Raw genomic sequence first — 20,947 nt, forward strand, 5'->3', positions numbered from 1 at the left:
CGGGTGTCTTTCTAATACATGTGTGTGGAGCCTTGAGTCTGTTCAGCCCTGTGCCAGGCCCTCCGGTACTTTAATAACCTAAAAGAAATGGCTTAATCTCTCCTCCCAAAGCATTCATGGGAAAGGCCTGTCTTAAGCAAATAATTTCCACCGAGAGGAGTATATCCTGTGAAGGACAGAGTACAAAGAAGTAAAGGACAGGCTGCAGTGAGACCACAAGGACAAGAACAGTCAGTTCTGTGCCCAGAAGCCAGACAGGCTTTCTCAGAAGCCTCAGGATGTCAGTGACATCAGGGGGGGGGGGGGGGGGATTGGGAAGAGGGACCAAGGAGGTCTAAGCAAAGAGGAAGGAGGAGAGCCAGGAGAAGTTGTAGGGGCTTCAGGATACATGTGAGGGGGTGATGAAGGCTGAGATTGAGGATATGATAAAAGCCTAGGGTAGGGGAGGAAAAGCTGGTAGGGCCCTCACACAGAAAGGCCCACTCAACAGTCTTTTTTAAAAAATCTTTGTAAGCCAGGAAGTGGTGGCACACACCTTTAATCCCAGTACTCAGAGAGCAGAGGCAGGTGGATCTCTGTGAGTTAGAGGCCAGCCTGGTCTACAGAGAGAGTTCTAGGACAGTTAAGACTGTTACATAGAGAAACCCTGTCTCGAAAAATCAAAAAAAAAAAAAAACCCTCTTTGTGTGTGCATGCGCAGGTACATGTATCATAGTATATGTCCCACGGTGCATGTGTGGAGGTCAGAGGTCAACCTCTTAGTTGTTAATTATCACCTTCGGTCTTGTTTGGGAGGGTGGGTTTTTTTGTTGCTATTCTATGCATATGACAGACTGACTGGCTAGAAAGTAAATTCTATCTCGGCCTCCTATCCCAGGTAAAACCAGTTGGATTACAGATGTGTGTCGCTTTCTCCAACTTTACCTGGGTTCTGGTGATCTAAACTCAGATCATGTTTTTGTGGCAAGTGCTTTACTCACTGAGCCTTCTTCCCAGCCCTTTATTTTTAAGATTTATTCTACTGTTAAGCATGTGTACGTGTGCATGCGTATGTATGGGTGGGGTATGTGCCTGTGAGTGCAGGTGCCTGTAGAGGTCACAAGAGGGCACCAGATTCCCGGGAGCTGGAGTTACAGGCCTTTGCCAGCTGCCTGATGTGGGTGTTGGGAAGCAAACTTGGGTTCTTTGGAAAAGGATTACAAACTCTTGACTGCTGAGCCCTTTCTCCAGCCCTTGGGTTTGGCTTTTTTTTTTTTGGGCGGGGGGGGGGGGGAGTTGTTGTTTTGTTTGTTTTTGGAGTAAGTTCTCACTATGTATCTTTGGCTGGCCTGGAACTCTCTGTAAAATCCAGGCTGGCCTTTAACTCTCAGAAATCCACCTGCCTCTGTCTCCTGACTGCTAGGACTAAAAGTTCACCACTACACCCAGCTTGCATTTGTATTTTGTTTTGTTTTGTTTTGTTTTGTTTGAGACAGGGTTTCTCTGCATAACAGTCCTGGCTGTCCTGAAACTCACTCTGTCAACCAGGCTGGCCTCGAACTCACAGAGCTCCACCTGCCTCTGCATCCCTGACACTGGGATTAAAGACGTGCGCCACCGCCGCCTGACTTTGGTTTCATTGCTGTTGTTTGGTTTTACTTGGGATTTTGTTCATCTTGTTTTGAGACAAGGTCTTTCTATGTAGCCCTCTCTGGAACTTGCTCTGTAGCCCAGGCTGTCCTCATCTGCAGTAGCTTCCCAGCTAGCGGGAGGGCCTCAGGAGCCCCGTTCCCTGCTGGGCTGGAATGTTGTTGCTCGGGTCTTGTGGAGATCACTGTAGCTGTTTTGGACTTAGGAGTCCAATAGCTCTGCTGTGGACAGAAGACAGCATTTTACAGCAGCCCCCCATCCTCCAGTTTTTACATTCTTCCATGTCTTCTTCATTGTTCCCTGTGCCATTGTTGAGGGGTTGATGCGACTGTCCCATTTAGGGCTGGGCGCTGTCAGTTCTTAGCAGTCTGAGCAGTTCTGGCCCCTGGACTAACTGCTGCCCGCTGTAGAAAGAGCCTCCCTGAGCAACGGTGAGAGCAGCACAGGTCTCTGGCTAGAAACATAAATATTTGGAAGGAGGTTTGATAAGATGTCCCTTCAGTAAAACAGCAGCAGTAAGTTCCCCTGTGACCTATTGTTACTATCCCAACCATAGCCTCTGACCAAGTGTACAGTAACAGACATGGATTCCATCTTGTGGATCAGCCTCAGATCCAATAAGAAAGTAGTTAGTTGCCCCGTAGCAGTTACACATCTTGTCTGGCAGGTCAGTATTTGTAAGCTCCAGCAGTGGATAAGATCTCTGGTGTCCTTGGTTCCCTAGTGGCCTGGGTAGCACCTCCCAACATGATGCAAGTTGGCCAGTAGACATTTTCAGGTCACTTCCACATTGATTTCTCTGTGTCCAGTAAAATAATGTGATCACTTTAGCAAGAAGGTCTTAATATTAAGTTGTGGTGAGCAACCAGGAACATTGGTAATAACCTATGGGGCCTGCAAAACCAGTGACTCAGAGGGAGGTGTGCTGTGCCGGGCACTGGAGTTTCTGTCTCATAAGCTATTGTCTCCTAGGAGTAGCGTTGTCCGCCTGTGTAACCTACCTCTGCTCAAGCTGTTTTTTAAAAAATTTCATGGGGCTGGAGAGATGGCTCAGAGGTTAAGGACACTGACTGCTCTTCCAGAGATCCTGAGTTCAATTCCCAGCAACCACATGGTGGTGGCTCACAACCATCTACAATGAGATCTGGTGCCCTCTTCTGACATGGAGGCAGAACACTGTATTGTTTAAGTAATAAATAAAATCTTTAAAAAAATTCATTGTGTGTGTGTGTGTGTGCGAACACACGCCAGGGAGCACGCATGTGTGCACCTGCACAACATATTTGTGCAAATGTGTGAGTACTGGTGCCTGCAGAGACCAGAAGAGGGCATCGGATCCCGTGGAACTGGACTCACGGGTGGTTGTGAGCCATTCAGACCCGGTGCTGGGAACTGAACTTGGGTCCTCTGTGAGAGCAGTGAGCGTTCTTAACTGTTGAGCCATCTCTCCAGCTGAAACTTTTTTCAAAAACTGTATTTTAATTTATTTTTGCTTTATGCACATGAGTGCTTTTCCTGCTTGTACATATGTGCACCATGTTCATGTAATGCCTTTGAAGCCAGGAGAGGGTGTGGGAGCCTCTGAATCTGGAATCACAGGTGGTTGTGAACTGCCACTTGGATAGTAGAACCAAACCCAGGTCCTCTGCAGGAGCAGCAAGTGTTCTTAACCCCTGAGCCATCTCTCCAGCCCAAAGTTTGATTTGAAATTAGCTGGCAAAGTAGTAGTTCTCCATAAGACTTTTTCATATGTTCTTAGTTTGGTTTCCCTCTCCTTCCTTTCCTCTATCTTTCCCCATTTCCCTGCCCAAACTATTAACCCCCGGTGCACATGTAGTTTCTCAAGAACTGAAACCAATTCTGTTTTTTACATGAAATTCTAAAAAGAAGACACCTCTCTTTTGAAATAATTACATTTACTTATTAAGTAGTTGGGGTTTTTTAAGATCTATCTATCTATCTATCTATCTATCTATCTATCTATCTATCTATCTATCTATCTATCTATCTATCTATCTATCTATCTATTATGCATAGTGTTCTATCTGTCTGTATGCTTGCTGGCCAGAAGAGGGCGCCAGATCTCATTACAGATGGCTGTGAGCCACCATGTGGTTGCTGGGAATTGAACTCAGGACCTCTGGAAGAACAGCCAGTGCTCTTAACCTCTGAGCCATCTCTCCAGCCCTGAGTAGATGGGGTTTTTTTTTTGTTGTTGTTTTTATTGAGCCATACATTTTTGTCTGCTCCCCTCCCTTCCTCCTCTCTCTTCTTCTACCCTCTCCCATGACCCCCATGCTCCCAATTTATTCATTAATGAATTGTTTATTGTGCGTGTGCCCACACATACTCCATACTGGTGCCATGGCATAAGTGCGGAGATCAGAGGACTACTTTGGGGAGTCACTTCTCTCCTTCCACCATGTGAGACCCTGAGCTCAAACTCATGTCATCGGGCCCTGTAGCAAGTGCCTTACTCTGCGGCATCGTCTCACTGGTCCCAGTCCTTCTTTTCTTTTTCTTTTTATAGGATTGCTTATTTCACTAATCTTGCTTGGCAGAGCATCACTTAGAGCCTACTCCCTATCAATTGAGCAGTCAGGCCACAATCTGAGTGTTACACTTGGCTGCGTATTCTCTTTAGGAAGTCTTCAATAAAATGTCTCCCAGTCCTTTCAATTGAAGGCGTTCCGCATGTGGACAGTGTCTTGATCATGAGGGTTGGGAATACTGAACAGATACTGCCTCCTAGGCACTAATCTATGTCATTGGATGTCTAGAATATCCCTTGTAGTTTCTCATGATTTTAAATTGATAGCTGGGCATGGTGGCACATGCCGGTAATCGGAGCACTCGGTAGACTGAGGCAGGGTGATTGAGAGTTCAGTGCCAGGCTGCATAACATACTGAGAATTTGTCTTAAAAAACTAACTAAATTAATAAAATATATGATAGATAAATATTTTAAAATTCAAATAGTGCAAGCACAAATAGGAAATGATAAAGCTTCTCCGGGATTAGGGTAGGGAGCAGGAATGAAGCTCCCTACTGTAATAAAAAGCAGTTGTTTTTTTTTCTTGAAGTGCTGGGGATTGAACCTAGGACTTTTGCATGCTAGACAACCCCTCTAATTCTGAGCTATATCCCCAGCCATTTTTAAATTTTCTCATTTGACTCTAGGTTAGCTTTGAACTCTATCCGTAGCAAAGGCAGGCTTTGACTTTGTGATTCCCCCTTCCTTATAATCCTCTCCCAGCCTCTCTAACAGTGGAACTGTAGACCACTGCCTTCAGGTCCTATAAAAATGGTGTTTTCTACATGTTATCAGGGGCATTTTAGCACAGATCTGTAAGTACAACTGCATTGAAAAGGACTTCAGAACGCCCTCCGCTTTCTGTGGCATATATTTAAATAAGGACAAAATAACCCAAAATGGAGGGAGTCATGTTTGGCGTTCTACCCTTGTAGTTACAGTACTTGGTAATCCCAGGCCTCAGGAGGCTGAAGCGGAAAGATCAAGAGTTTGAGGCTGTCTTGGGCTACACAGTGAAACCTGGTCTCAAAAATACTAAAATGGAGACTGTTGGTATTCTCCAGTTGGTAGAGTAATTGCACAAAATCCTGAGTCTGATCCTCAGCACTGCCTCCAAGCGCGATAGCACAGACCTGTAGCTGTGGCACCAGGAAGGTAGAAGCAGGAGAATCTGAAGTTCAATTCCATCCTCACTGCACAGTGAATCTGAGGCCAGCCTAAGGTACTTGAGACCCTGTCGACAAAGAGGCAAACAAACAAATGATTGGTAATATTCTGCTGTTCATAGTGACACATGCTTAGGATCCCAGCACGTGCAGCATGGAGGCAGGAAGATCAGGAGTTCAGGGCCAGCTTCAGCTACAGAGTGAGTTTGAGGCCAGCTTGGTTGCATCATGGGATACTGTCTAAAATTAAACACACACACACACACACACACACACGTACATACACACACAGAAGTGTACGCATGCAGGCACATATACAACAACAACAACAAGTTTGCTGGGTATGGTGGCATGTGTCTTTAATTCCACCACTTAGAATGCGGAGACAGACCGATCGCTGTGAGTTTCTAGGCCAGCCTAGCCTATTTAATGAGTTCAAAGCCAGCTAAGAGTACATAGTGAGACTTTGTCTCAAAATAAACAAACACCCCTCCAGAAAAACAACCAACCAATACATAAAAACTCCAAATACTACTAATAGATGAAAGAATAAAGGAATAATGAGTGTGGGAGGAAAGGGAACCCAAGGGTGAGAGATTTCAAGATAGGCTAGAGAGAAGAGTGTCTAGGAATTTAAGCTTTGGTCTCAGACAGGCCTAGGTTCAGATCCTATATTACCATTTGCTAGACCAGGGACCTTTGGCAAAATAGTTCATCGTGCATCAGTTTTTAAGTCACCTGTAAAACGAGTATGACCTAATCATCTATTAGGCTGTGGTATAACATACTTGACATGGATGGCAAAAAAAAAAAAAAATACTGAAACCTTGCCTGCCACAGAATAGCCAATAAATACCTAATAAGTAAAAGGCATTATTATCATCATGATTTTTATTGATAAGAATCAAAGGAGAGTAGCATTATGTAGCATTTAGGAGGAACTATAAATGAAGTCCAAGAAAAGGAAAAAAAAAAAACGTTTTATAAGTCCATTGGGTTTGGCAGCTCGAACATTGTATTTAGGACTGATCATTCCCGGGAGATTGTAGGTAGGTTGCCATTCTGTTTGTTTGTTTGTCTTTTGGTTTTCTGAGACTGGATTCCTCTGTGTCGCTTTGGAGCCTGTCCTGGAACTAGTTCTGTAGACCAGGCTGGCCTCGAACTCACAGAGATCCTCCTGCCTCTGTCTTTCAAGTGCTGGGATTAAAGGGCGTGCGCCATCACTGCCTGGTTTAGGTTGCCAATATTACTTGTGAATGGGACCTAGAGACATCAGAACAGGGGAAAGGCAATAGAACAGGAAAGTGAGTACAAGGTCAGACGCATGTGTGCACGGAACTGTCCCATCTCTAAGTCAGCAGGGCCAGAACGGTCTGTTGAAGAAGTGGCACTGGGAAAATGGGCCATCCGTTTAGAAAACCATAAAACGAGACCCTCCCACACAAACACCGCTACAAAAATAGATTCTTCTTGAACCAAAAACAAACTCTAAAAATATAAAGAGAAAATGTCAGAGAATATTTTTATAACTTTGGGAATACAGAAAGCTTTCTGAGTTGTGAAATAAAGTCTACAAATCACCAAAGGGAAGATTCGTTAGGTCCAAGTTAACTAGAGGAAAAGTAGTTTGGGGCTGGAGCGATGACTTGATGGTTAAGAGCACATGATGCTCTTCCCAAGGACCGAAGTTTGATTCTTGACACCTCTATCAAGTGACTCATAAGCACCTGTAACTCCAGCTCCAAGGGAGCTTATGCCTCTGTGGCAGACACTTGCACTCACATGTGCACACCCAAACACATACATGTAAATAAAAATGATAAAAATAAAACATTTTTTTAAAAAAACTATTTTACTTTTCTGTTTTTCTCTGGTTTGTCAAGACAGGGTTTCTCTGTGTAACAGTCCTAGCTGTCCTGATACTTGCTTTGTAGACTAGGCTGGCCTCGAACTCACAGAGATCTACCTGTCTCTGCCTCCCTAGTGCTGGGATTAAAGGCGTGCGCCACCACCGCCTGGCGTATTTTACTTTTCAAATTGTAAAATACCATAAAGCAAAAGTGAAAACAAGCTACAGATGGAACAAGAATATTTGTAACCTATGTAATAGGAAAGGATTTTGACATAAGAAGGGCTTCTACAGTTCCATGAGTGATGAACAGATAACTGTGAAGGGAAATACGAATGGAACAATCCATATTATGAAATGATGCTCATTCAGCTTCCCCAGCAATTAGGGAAATGCAAAATAAAACAATGACTTTTTCACTCTCAGATTTGGAAAAATAAAAGATGATATAATAGCCAGTACCACCAGGGAATTTCATTCACGTGGGTGTGTAAATTGATACAGATTTTTTTTTTGGAGGGCAAATTTGGCAGCATCCATTAAATTTCTGACTGTGAATAAGTCATGACCCAGCAATTCCACTTTCCTTTGTGTTGCCCAGAAAACACAAGCACATGCTTATAGGAAACAATAGTGTTCACCGCAGCATTGGCTATTATATTTAAAACCTTTAACCTACCTATATGCCCATCAATAGAGCAGCTACATTAACTGTGATTCGACCATACCATGGGATTGTATTTGCAGTTTATAGTCACATGGATACAGCATCAGGTCATGCTGTTACAAAATGAGAAGTTGCATCACGGTGTCATGTGTAGAAATTTCCCCTCCCCCCCCCTCCACACACACAGCAGATAATCTTCTATCTGCATATAAATATATAGGAAGGCTCTGAAAAGATATTCAGCAGACAGAAAACAGTGATTACCAGTGAGGCAGGAAGAATGCATACATGGACTTTTTTTGTTGTGTGGTAATTGAAAGGAAATTGAAAGGACAAGGCCATTATTTAAAAGAGGAAATAGATAAAGTAGTAGGGGTAAACGTGGGTTTTAAAAAGCTAGTGAAAAGAGATAAGACAGTGTGTGAAAGGAGATAAGGACGACGGAGCAGTAACTGAGGCTAGAAAGATGATGGAAGGCTTAAACAGGAACAGGAAGTTATAGGATAGAGCGATGAAATTAAAGGCTTAAACCAGACTGCTACATGTCTATAGGTGCCAGAAACAATGTGAGAGGCTTGTGACACTAAGACACTGTTGGGGACGGCAGACCCTCAGACCCTGAATTTTATCTGTGACCCCTTGCCTGACAGAGTAAAAACTTGTTTTCCTGTGCTTGCAGCATGCTCTAGAGCACGAGTCCCTTATGACGTTCTTTCTTGATGGCAGGGCTTGGTTTTTCTGGTGGGTTTGCAGCTGAAAAATCCCGAGAGCTAGGGCATGGCCATTAGTCAAGGAGAGCACTATATAAGCTGCCCTGGAACACAATAAAATGGACATTCTTGATTCAAGGATGACCTCTCTCTCTCTCTCTCTCTCTCTCTCTCTCTCTCTCTCTCTCTCTCTCTCTCTCTCTCTCTCTCTCTGTGTGTGTGTGTGTGTGTGTGTGTGTGTGTATGTGTGTGTGTGTGTGTGTTTCAATTTCCAGCCCCTTGCCTGACTCGCAAACCGTCCTGTGGTGTACAGGCAGGCCAGTACAAGAAACATTACATTGATTGATTGATTGATTGATTGATTGATTGATGGTGCATATGAGGGTAATGTTGTATGACAGGACTTTTTCTGGGGAGACACAGTATACACATCTACTCACCCCAGCTAGGGAGCCCATAATAGACCAAGGTATGGACACCACCAAAGTCCAACTTGGTGAACCAGTAAGTTTTATTGGTTTTACTTACAGGGTTGTGGGTGAGGGGTTACTTACAGGAGCAGAAATGACCCAAAGACATATGTGTCACCAAAGCCCACCCTTGCATGGGTGACAGACAGCTCACAAAAGCTGGGAAACCTGAAGCATACTGCACAGTGTTCGGGCAACTCAACAGGTTAAAGAGTGTTCTTTCCCAAGCTTGGCTGGTTTCTGCTTCTTCCAGGCAGCTGGTGTGGTCTGAGAGTCTTCTTTGCAGCTTGGCTTGTTTAAGAGTCCTCTTTGTAGGTTAGCTAGACTGAGATTGCCTCTCGGCAGTCTTTGCTGCTTACTCTTCGAAGGGAAGAGCCTAGTGGATCCACTCAGTTTCAGGGACTTCCTGAAGCTACTTTGAGTTGTTTACCTTCTGAATGAAGGGGCTTCTCCACAATATGGGATGTTTCGGTCTCTAAGGAAATGGCTACACAACAGCAGCTGTGCTAGTGAGCGGGTACCAGGGTATATGCCTGAATGGTAGAGGACAGCCTGTGGGATTTGGTTCTCTCCTACCATGTGGGTCCAGAGCATCAAAGTCAGGTGTTCAGGCTCAGCAGCAACTGACTCTACCCTCTGACCCATCCTACAAGTCCATTACTAAAATATAAAGCACAGTCTTTACTGAGCTTTCAGCTTAGTGGAGGGGATGGAGATGTATGAAGATCCTGCAGAGTGGGGCTAAGTACACTGATAGAGATATAAGGGATTCAGAGTGTGGAAACAGGGAGGAACAGCAATTGACCAAACCTTGTTTTGAGAGATGGGTAAACGGGTGGTCAGGAAAGGCTAGGCTAAGTTCTGAAGCCATCGCAAATGAGTGTGAGTTAGCCACCCTGAAGGTAGTTGATACTCAGCCTGCGATGAATGAATGCATAAGATATACATTGGTAGAGAATATTGTAAATGGATGAGGTGAGCAGGCCTGCTTTTCGTCCCACCCAGCTCCTGCATGGCTAGCTTTACACCCAAAACAACAACACACAAATTGTATTCTTTTAAACACTGCTTGGCCCATTAGCTCTAGCCTCTTACTGGCTAACTCTCACATCTTGATTAACCCATTTCTATTAATGTGTGTAGCACCATGAGGTGGTGACTTACCGGGAAGATTCTAGCCTGCGTCCATCTTGGAGAAAAGAGTTATCGTGTCTGCCTCACTGCCTTCTTCCTCCCAGAATTCTGTTCTGTCTTCCCTGCCTACCTGTGTTCTGACCTGTCAGGCCAAGCAGTTTTCTTTATTAATTAACCAATGAAACAACAGATAGATAGAAGACCCACCTACATCAGAAAATAGTGTATCTGTGGTGGTTTGAAAGAAAATGGCCCCCAAAGGGAGTAGATGTAGCACTTTCAGTTCCAGTACCATGTCTGCCTGCCTGCCACCATGCTCCCTTCCTGATAATGGATTGAACCTCTGAGACCATAAACAAGCCTCCTCAATTAAATGTTTTCCTTATAAGAGCTGCCAAGGTCCTGGTGTCTCTTCACAGCAATAGTAACCCTAACTAAGACAGTATCCATAAGTTTTCATCATTTGATACCAAAAGCATCCATTAGATGTATCGACTAGAAGACTGACGTGGGGTAGAAATAGTCTACAGTGAGTTGAAGAGTAAATTAGAATTTTAAAGAAGCAGATTATTCTTTTCAGGAAACTTCTTTTTGAATCTGGGTATGATAGTGCATGCCAGTAATCCCACCACTTGCCGGACAGAGGTAAGTGGATCAAAAGTTTAAGGTCATGGGGCTAGAGAGCTGGGTCAGCAGTTAAGAGTATGTATGACTTTTCCAGACAACAGAGCTAAATTCCCAGCACAAATGTCGGGTAGCTCATAGCTACCTATAACCATAGCTCCAGGATATTCGATGCCTCTAGCTTCCCCAGACATCCACTGTCATGTGCATGCCTCACCCCCACATATACATGGGGTTTAAAAATGAATCTGGGGATTGGAGAGATGCCCCAGCAGATAAGAGCACTGACTACTCTCCCAGAGAACCTAGATTCAATTCCTAGCACCCACATAGCATCCATAACCACCTGTAACTCCAATACTAGGGGGTCTGATGCTCTCTTGGGGCTTCTGATGGCACTGTATCCACATGGTGCATATACGCACATGCAGGTTAAACACCCATATACATTTCAAAACTAAATATTTCTCATTTTTCATACAATACATTCTTGTCATTTACTTTCCTCTCCCTCAAGTCTTCCTACATCCTACCTACCTCCCTACTCACCCAACTTCATGTTCTTTCTCTCTCGAGAAAAAAAAAACAAGAACACAAAATAAATAACAAAAAAACCCTCTCAAATCAAAAAGGAAAAACCACCAAATCATAACAAAAAAGCAGACAGAAAGCATGCCCCCTTCTTTGGGCTGGAATTTTGTCTGGCTTGAATTTCTGCTGGTTTCAAGTGTGCCGTCACCGTCTCTGTGGGTTCATGTGTGTATCAGGCCTGTTGTGTCTGAAATGTGCTGCTTCCTTGGAGGCGTCCACCACCTTTTAGCCTTTCCACTCTTTCCCTCTCTTCTTCTACATAGACCACTGAGCCTAGAGAGAAAGAATTTGATCAAGACATCCCACTTGGGGCTGAGTGCCTCGGGGCCTCTCGCTGTTTATGTTGTCTAGTTGTGGGTCTCAGCCTTAATAACCATCTATTATAAAATTCTAGGTCATTCTTTGCTACATAGTAGGTTTGAGGACAGCTTGGGCTGCACAAGATCCTTTATTTAAAAAAAAAAACCTGAAAAGAAAAGAAAACACAGCCTCTCCATAAATATTTCTCGAGTGCCCATGCTAGGCAGAGATTTCAAACTTGGCCGCTTAGGGGAGAGAAGGCACAGGAACATGGTTGGGGAGGTTCAGAGTTGAGGAGGATTGGACTGGTTTGAAAAAACAAGTTCCCTTTTGAAATGAGGGAAGACTTAAGTATGTTCATAAGTTGAGGGGAAAGAGTCAGTAGGAAGAGAGGAGATGGAGCAAGGATTCCAAAGAGTTTGAAAGGGTTGGAACCATGTGCACAGGGTAACAAGCCTTGAATAGATGAGAAATACCTCATCTTCAGATTAGAAGGAAATGGGATGGTGGATCCATCTTTAAAGAACGGGTGATGGGGTTGTATGAGCTTTGTGGCCAGAAGTTGGTTGGTAAAATAAGCTGTCAGATTATGGGAGTGAAGAAGTCAGAAATCATATTGGAGCTTGAGAAATCAAATGAAGGTCTGGAATGGTCAATGAGAACAGTCGAAAAGGACCCAATCAAGACCAAGTAAAAGGGCTTTTATGTTACCCTGAAGGTTCCGATGAGGTTAGAGGTCATTGTAGGGAGCAGAAGAGACCCTAAGCAAAGTCCTCAGTGAATGAGTATTTTGACATGGGCATGGCCATGTCAAGAATATCCCAAGACCTTGAATCCATGGGACAATTGGAAAAACTGTCATCCCTGTGATTTAGGCTCACAAGACATGGCAAAACCCCTTTAGTGACTCTGACTGTGTCTATGATTGATCAGTGCGTGCAGACTTGCAGCTGCAGCCTCCTGCTCCCAGATGTTTACAGCCCGAGACTGTTCACCTACAGAGACCAGCCAGCCTCTGCCTGTGCTGTACCTAATAAACATGCTGAGGGGCCAGGGGGCGGGGCTACAGGTAGCAGAGCCCAGCCCCATCCCAGCTTCACTGTACGTGTGTCTGTGTGCCGGTCCTTTCTTCATTCCCTCGTTACCCCTGGCCAGAGTTCTGGGACCTGGGCCACGTAGAACTTGGCAGACCATGAATTCATAAAAACATCATATAAACTATATAAAACTATATATATATATATATATATATATATATATATATATATATATATAAAACTATCATAAAAACTATAGTTTTGTATTTTCTTTCAGCCAACTTTGACAGCGACGGAGTAGTCAGCATCTGCCATTTACTCTGTTGGGTAATTTTAGTAGGGCCAGCAGGGTGGGGCTGAACCGAGATGCAGCTTTTGATAAGAATGCTTCCTAATGGATACAGCCTTGCACATCTGTAGTCCTGGCTGCTAGAAAGGCTGAGGCAGGAGAATTGCTTAAGTTCAAGAGTTCAAGACCAGTGCTGGAGAGATGGCTCAGTGGTTAAGAGCACTGACTGCTCTTCCAGAGGACCTGAGTTCAATTCCCAGTACCTTTTTTTTTTTTTAAAAAAAAAAAAAAGAGTTCAAGACCATCTTGGCCAACATAGCAAGAGCCTGTCTCAGAACCAAAAACATGGTTCAATTGACTAGCCGTGTGATTCAGCTTTGGCGAAGGAGCTGGGACTGGGAAGATGGAAAGACATTGATATCCTGTGAAATGAGGAAAGGACCCAAATTCCTGAGCATTAGCATTCTGAGGAGATCATTCATGTAAAGGAGGAGCAACGCCATGGGACGGCTAGCTGGACACCAGGTTGTGGCCAGAGAGTTGGGTGTTACCGAGAGGATTTCTTGGGCAGGGAGCAGAGGGAGCCGAAGGGATGAAGTGAGGGCAGCCACACACAGCGTATGGGGGCCGAACACCGTTGAGCTGTTAGCAGGCACATTGTAGTCACCTAGAGTGGGGAGAAAGGGTGGGTCAAAGGAAGATGGGCTAGAGATGCATTGTACACATTGGCATCGAGGAGGAGCTGGCTAGAGGGATTGTCTGGGAGAGCTAGCTTGCCCACTGTATCTCACCTCAAGGTGCATGGTTGTGGGGGAAAAGAAGCATACCCTGGAGATGGCTGGTGGGCGGTAGTGTCTCTGAGGGAGAATTAGGGAGACGAACAGGTAGATGAAAGACTGCCAGCACATCTCAGACTTTAATGTATACCCAAACCACTGAGGTTCTTGACAAAACTCAGTGAGATGAATTAAGATGAATGGTTCAATGGCATTTAATACACTCACAACCACCACTGTTGTCTGTTGTTCAACCTTCACCTCTACGTCGTTCCCACACATTTGCTTCACCCACAAAGGAAACTTCACCGAACAGCTCGGCATTCCTTTCCCACCTCAGCTTCCGGTAACCACTATGTTTTCTGTCTCTATGCACTTCACTAGTCCGGGTGCCTCATACGAATGCAATTCTATGCAATTTGTCCATGCATGAGTGCCTGTCTCCCACCCCTTCCCCCCTTTTGGACGTTGGGGATGGAACCCAGGGCCTAGCATGTGTTCGGCAGGTTATATGAGAATTTCTTTATAGCTAAAGATCTTTTTATTGTCTGGATAGTCCATATTGTCTTGATCCAGCCACCAGCCGATGGACATGTCAGCTGCTTCTGTTGCACAGCTGGGGTTGATGGCTTCTAATTCAGCCACTAAATGTTAGCTCCCTGTATTTCTTCCTGCTGCTTAAATGTGTCATGCTGGTCTCTGCCTCGGCATCATTATGGCATTCCTGTTGCTTGGCCTGCCCTTCTGGATCTTACTGGGGCTTACCTGTGGACTCATTCTTACAGCTCAGATATCGAACCCTCAGAGAAGCGTCCCTGGTCATGGTATCAAAAAGTACTTCCAGTACTTTCTATTCAATATTCTATCTCCATAGTACATGTCAGTACCAGAAATGAAAAAGTACTTGGACAATGGACAATGGGCACCTGTAGTACTGAGCTGTGGTCTCTGGCCTCATCCTCAAAATAACCTTTTTTTTTTTTGGTTTTTCGAGACAGGGTTTCTCTGCAGCTTTAGAGCCTGTCCTGGAGCTAGCTCTTGTAGACCAGGCTGGTCTCGAACTCACAGAGATCTGCCTGCCTCTGCCCCCCGAGTGCTGGGATTAAAGGCGTGCGCCACCACTGCCCGGCTCAAAATAACCTTTGAATGCCTAAAATGTACCAGTTGTATTAAAAGTACAGTTGCCAAAATATTTTAAGCTATGATTTAGTAACCCATACGCTTATCTGTTAAGCCCTTGAATAATAGTATCTATTTGTAGGCTTCATAATTACCAGAATATAGAAGCTCTGATGGATGTAGATGCTATTTTGACAGATGTGTACCCACTGGATTGGGAAAGGAAAATATGGGTGGACAGAAAAATCACAGGTGCTGCAAGCAGTGCTATAGGTTATTGCCTTGGTTTATAACTGAAGAAACTGCCAAAGTTCAGTTGGAGATATATTTTGTTTCTGTCCAAGTTTGGGAATTCTCTAAATTCTATCCAGAGGCTCCTTGGAGGTCTGTGAACTCCATGTTTAGAATTGTACGGGTAGGACTGGAGAAATGGTTTAGCAGTTCAGAGCATTGTTTGCTCTTGCAAAGGGCCCAAGTTCAATTCCCAGCATCCACATGGGCCCTTCCAACTATCTGTAGCTTCAGTCCCAGGGAATTCATCACCCTCTCTGGTCTCCCTGGAATCAAGACATGCATGCGGTGCATAGACATATAGGCAGACAAAACATTGATGCGCGTTAGAAAAGAGTAAGTCCATGCATGGTCTGCAAGCGTCTTGAACTTGTTGCCTTAAAAGGGAAAAGGTTAATTGTAGTGATGCGGGAGGAAAGTGCTGTCTTCTCTAGCTCTCCATGGAACTAGGGTGTGGGTCATAGAGAAACGTCCTCTTGGGAGGGGCATGAGAAAAGCAGTGCTTTGAACTAAAAAAGAAACGGTCGTGTAGCTGCATACGGAAGTAAGGGTTTTCTTTGCCCCAGAGTGGCGTTCAGTAAGGACAGCAACACGTGGAGAAGAGATGGCCGCTGTGGGAAGATCAGCCACGGGGGCAAAGGTGAGAGAACTCAGAGCTGTAGGTGGGGTCCTTACTGGATGCCAGACAGCAGACCAGACACTGGCGAAACAAAGCTGCCTGACACAAGGATGAGTCACCCTTCTTTCAGAGCCCAGATCCTGGTGGCCGATTGGCTGGTTTGGCTGGTCTGATCTATGCACCTCTTCACAGCCTGTGGGAGCCAGGGACAGTGGGCAGTGGGAATAAGATGAACACAGCGCTTCAGAGATTCAAGGGGAAGGAAGCTGAGAAAGATCGGCTCTTCTGTCTCCCCCACCCCTTTGTGTGAAGCAAAAACTGAAATAAAAAGAAGTTATGTAATAGAGGAAAGCAAAGCCATGCCCTGATCATATAATTCAAAGCAGCTATCCATCTAACAATTAGCTACATCTGAGGGATGTGCCCTCTATTCTCATCATTCTTCAGGAACCTTCTATGACTCTTGGCTGCCAAGAAATCATTTGTGCTTCAAAAACAGTCTTGACTGGGAGGGGGGATCAAAGGAAGAGAGAAAGAACAATATTTTTAGATTTTTTTCCTTTGGGGTGCCAGAGATACCCTGCACCTGGGTCTCTTCCTGAAGGCAGCTCTCCGGATGCAGGATTCAGTGATTCTTTTTTTAAATGCTGTTTTTCTCCCCTTTCCTAGGGGGGCTCTTTCACAAAGGCTCAGGTTAGGAGCTGTTGCAGGTGGGAGGTGTCGGCCGGTCTCATCCCTTCCTTTGATCATGTTCTCTTGTGGCCGTGGGATCTGAAAACTCCCTGCCCTGGGCTGAGGTAATGAACCTCTTCTTCCCTGAAGGGAGGCAGCATCTCCAGTGGAGAGGCAGCGTGCATGCTGAGGAGAGGAGGAGAGAGGTAGGGCTGAAACTGAGCTGACCTAGTTAGAGCAGAAAGACAGAGTTGCGGTCAAGGGTGAGGCTGAGCAAGTGGGCTGGCTCACTGGGTAAAGATGCTGCTTGCCACCAAGCTGATGACCTGAGTTCCTCCACCCCTGGATCTCTCGGGGTGAAAGGAAGAACCTGACTCAGGCAAACCGTCCTCTGACTTTGACGCTTCTGCCACACACCTACACACCTACACACCTACACACCTACACACTACACAAATACGTGTACTTAAGAAAAAGAAAGAAAGGGGCTGGAGAGATGGCTCAGAAGTTAAGAGAACTGACTGATGTTCCAGAGGTTCTGAGTTCAATTCCCAGCAGCCACATGATGACACACACCCATCTACATTGAGATCTGGTGCCCAGAACACTATATACATAGTAAATAAATTAAAAAAAAAAAAAGAAAAAAGAAAGAAAGAATGTTGAGGCAATTGGGGTGACTCCAGTGCAGATAGGGCTAGGAAGAAAGAAATTTCCAGAAAAGCCCAGGACAGGGAAGAGGACTGGGCTGGTTATTCTTTTCTGAAGTCTTAAAAAGTTAGCATATATTAATGATATGTGATAATGAGTTTCATTATGAGACCTTTGTGCATGTACATAGTGTATTCTTTAGTATGTTCGCTCACATTGCCCTCTTTTGTCCCCTCCCACAGATCTCCTTCCCCTTCCCAAGTAGCCCCTCTTTCACTTTTACCTTTGTAAATAGAAGTATTTAATAAATACACTTTCATTTATTTGTGGGTGTGCATGTGTGCAAGTGCACTAGCATGTGTGTGTATGCATACCACAGTGCATGTATAGAGGTCAGAGGGCAACTTCAAAAGCTAGTTTTCTCCTATCATGTGGGCTCTGGGAATCAAACTCAGGTCCTCAGACTTGAGGGCAGGTACCCTTAACCACTGAGCCATCTCACCAACTCCATTTTTTATGCCCTTGTGTTTATGAGCAAACCAGTCAGTTTAATTAGGGTTACTTATAGGAACATGGATAAGGGATTAGTTACAGAAGTTACTGGCAACTCACCAGTGGCTACACTACTGAAGAAAATATCTCTCCCTCCTTTAGCAACTGCTAACTGCCTATAGACCTTCAACTCACTATCGTTTAGGAGGCTGTGCTGAATCAGGTGTGGTGGTACACATAATTTAATTCTAGTACTCAGGAAGCAGGGGTGGAAGGTTCATGGGTTTGAGGCCAGCTTGAATAACACGAGGCTATTGTCTCGTGTTTTATTAGGGTTTATTGCCATGACAAGGACAGCTCTTATGAAGGTCTGGCTTACAGTCTCAGAGGTTAAGTCCTTCATCATCTTGGTGGGACATGGTGGCACGCAGGCAGAGGTGGTGCTGGAGAAGGAGCTGAGAGTCCTACATCTTGACTCACAAGCAACAGGGAGTGGTCTGACTCACTGTGTGTGGCCTGAGCATAATGAGATCTCAGATCCCACCCCCACAGTGACACAATTCATCCAACAAGACCATACCTACTCCAACAAGGCCACACCTCCTAATAGTGCCACTCCTTTTGGGGGCCATTTTCTTTCAGAGTACCACTGCTATATAGCAAGATATTGTCTCAGAAAAGAAACAAATAGAGCTGTGCACGGTGGAGCACACCTTTAATCCCGACACTGGGGAGCAGAGGCAGACAGAGCTGTGCACGGTGGAGTATACCTTTAATCCCGACACTGGGGAGCAGAGGCAGACAGAGCTGTGCACGGTGGAGTATACCTTTAATCCCGACACTGGGGAACAGAGGCAGACAGAGCTGTGCACGGTGGAGCACACCTTTAATCCCGACACTGGGGAGTAGAGGCAGACAGATCTCTGTGAGTTCAAGGCCTGGAATACATAACAAGTTCCAGACCAGACAAGGCTATAATGAGATCCTATCTCAAAAACAAACCAACAATTAAATAAATAAGTAAATGTCTTGTTGAGTCAAGAAGACTGCCAAGGGGAGCTTTGCATGGATTCTCAGTGAGTTGGGGTTCCTGTGGAGATGATGGGGGGTGTATCTTTAACAAATTTTGTCTGGATGCTTAGATCAGAAGTGGAAACATATGCAACTATAGAGGTTGTTAATTGGGATGCTTCACACATTGCTGCAAGAATGAGCAAAGATCCCACAGCACTGTGACAGAATCCCCTAGGGTGGGTCACAGAGAGGTCTTGTGTCCAGAGCTCCAAAGCCAAGCATTCTCTTCCCAGGTCCTGTCCTTCAGGAAGACACCACGAATCTAAGAGAACCTTGATTCCTGCGATGCGGCAGCAAACATTCCAATACCATGTAGAGTTTTTTTTTTACACTGCTTGGTTACAGAAAGGATTTTTGGGCATAAGAAGAGAAGGCCCTTGGAAGGAGATAGGCATTAAACTGAGCTGTGAGGTGTGCAGAGGAAGGATGGGGATGTGGAGATTAATGGGCATTCCACAGTGAAAAAATAAATTGGGTTCACATGTGGACCAAGAAGACAACCAAAGCTGTCAGTATACGACCCCACCAAGAAGACACGGAGAAGCCCAACTAGATGGGGGAGGTCCAATTACAGAGGACACATTGCGTTTCTAACTGGGATTGACTATGTCAAAAAACCAAGCACTTGACACCATTTCTCTCCTCTCCTCTCTAGCTATAAGCCTATAGTGGAATTCATAGATGCTCAGTTTGAGGCCTACCTGCAAGAGGAGCTGAAGATCCGGAGAGTACTGCACACCTACCATGACTCCCGAATCCATGTCTGCTTGTACTTCATTGCCCCCACAGGACATTCGCTTAAGTCTCTGGACCTAGTAACCATGAAGAAGCTGGATAGTAAGGTATGAGGCAGGAGCTGGGGCTGAGCAAGCTGGACTCTTACTGATCTGATATACAAGGAATGCTGGATTCCAGCAGAGGTTTTGTGGCATCCTAATCCCACCCTCTGTTCCCTTCCCCCATAAGGATGTTACAGATTGTGCATTTGGGTTATATGCTTTGCCATCTGGATTCCTAGTATTAGGAATGGCTTTGTCCTAAGTGTCTTGACAATAAGAACGAACGCAAGCAAGATGGCCGTTCAAGTTTAAGGGTGCTGGTTTTGGCAATGGAATACAGTATTATTCTTTACTTTAAATTTTTTAGATTTATTTTATTTGATATTTTCAAGTATTTTACTGCATGTATGCACATCTGCACACCACTTGTATGCCTGGTGCTGAAGGAGCTCAGAAGAGGATGCTGGATTCCCTAGAACTGGAGTTAGGGATGGCTGCGAGCCACCAAGTGGGTGCTGGAAACCAAACCTAGGTCTTCTGCAAGACGTCGGCTGCTGTAGACTGCTATCTCTCCAGCCAAGGCCCTAGTTTTGATTACCAGAACCATAAAAATAAAACAAATTGAACATCAGATTTTTTTCAAAAGCCTGATTACTACAAGTTTCCTTCCCTAACATTTGGCATGTGCCAGGCACTGTGTACTTATATGTTATTCTTCTTTTCCATTTGTATATGTGTATGCATGTTTGCATATATGTACACATGTGTGTATGTGCATGTACATATGGATGCTATGTGGAGACCGAAGGTTGATGTCAGAATCATCCTCCATCATTGATTCTTCTACCTTATTCACTGAGGCAGAATCTCTCAGCCAAACCAGAATTCAGATATATGGCTGGTCTTGCTAACTACCTTGCTTGATCTACGTTCTGAGGCTGAATTATGGGCAGACTTGCAGGTTCAGGAGATCCAAGCTCTGGTCCTCATGCTTGTGCAGCGAGAGCTTAGCCACTGAACCCTGTTTTTTTGTTATTGTTGCTTGTTTGTTTTTGTTTTTAACAAAAAGTGCTTTTATTGTATTTTGTTTAGATTTTATTTATTTTTAATGAAAACTTTTTCATACAATGTATTCTGATCATGCCTTTCCCCCTCCCACAACTCCTCCCAGATCCTCCCCACCTTTCCACCCACCCACCTCCATATCTTTTATCTCTCTCTCATTAAAAATCAAAAACAATAACCCCCCAAAAAACACACAAAAAGAAACTTCATGAAAACAGAAACCAAATATATAAGTACAAGACCAGTAAGGCAAAAGAAAAGAAAAGAAAAGAAAAAGGATGAAAGAAAGAAAAGAAAAAGAAAAAGAGAAAAGCCCAAATGAAGCAGTTTGAGACAAAAAGTCTAAAAGACCACCATTGAGCTCACTGTGTGTGGACCATCTACGGCTGGCCATGGGTGTATCCTGAAGT

The 20,947-nt window shown here is 44.6% G+C and overlaps 1 protein-coding gene across 4 annotated transcripts in view; it reads left to right on the plus strand.

Moving 5' to 3' along the window:
* Positions 1 to 20,947, plus strand: part of Septin6 (septin 6) — a 74,419-nt gene that overhangs the window by 23,394 nt on the left and 30,078 nt on the right. For all 4 annotated transcript variants that reach the window (XM_038316216.1, XM_038316217.1, XM_038316215.1 and 1 more), the window contains exon 4: positions 19,349 to 19,535. In XM_038316216.1, the coding sequence (XP_038172144.1) occupies positions 19,349 to 19,535 (187 nt within the window). The remainder of the gene's footprint in view (positions 1 to 19,348; positions 19,536 to 20,947) is intronic.

The sequence above is a fragment of the Arvicola amphibius genome, chromosome X (assembly GCF_903992535.2).
Source record: "Arvicola amphibius chromosome X, mArvAmp1.2, whole genome shotgun sequence".
Classification (NCBI taxonomy): Eukaryota; Metazoa; Chordata; class Mammalia; order Rodentia; family Cricetidae; genus Arvicola; species Arvicola amphibius.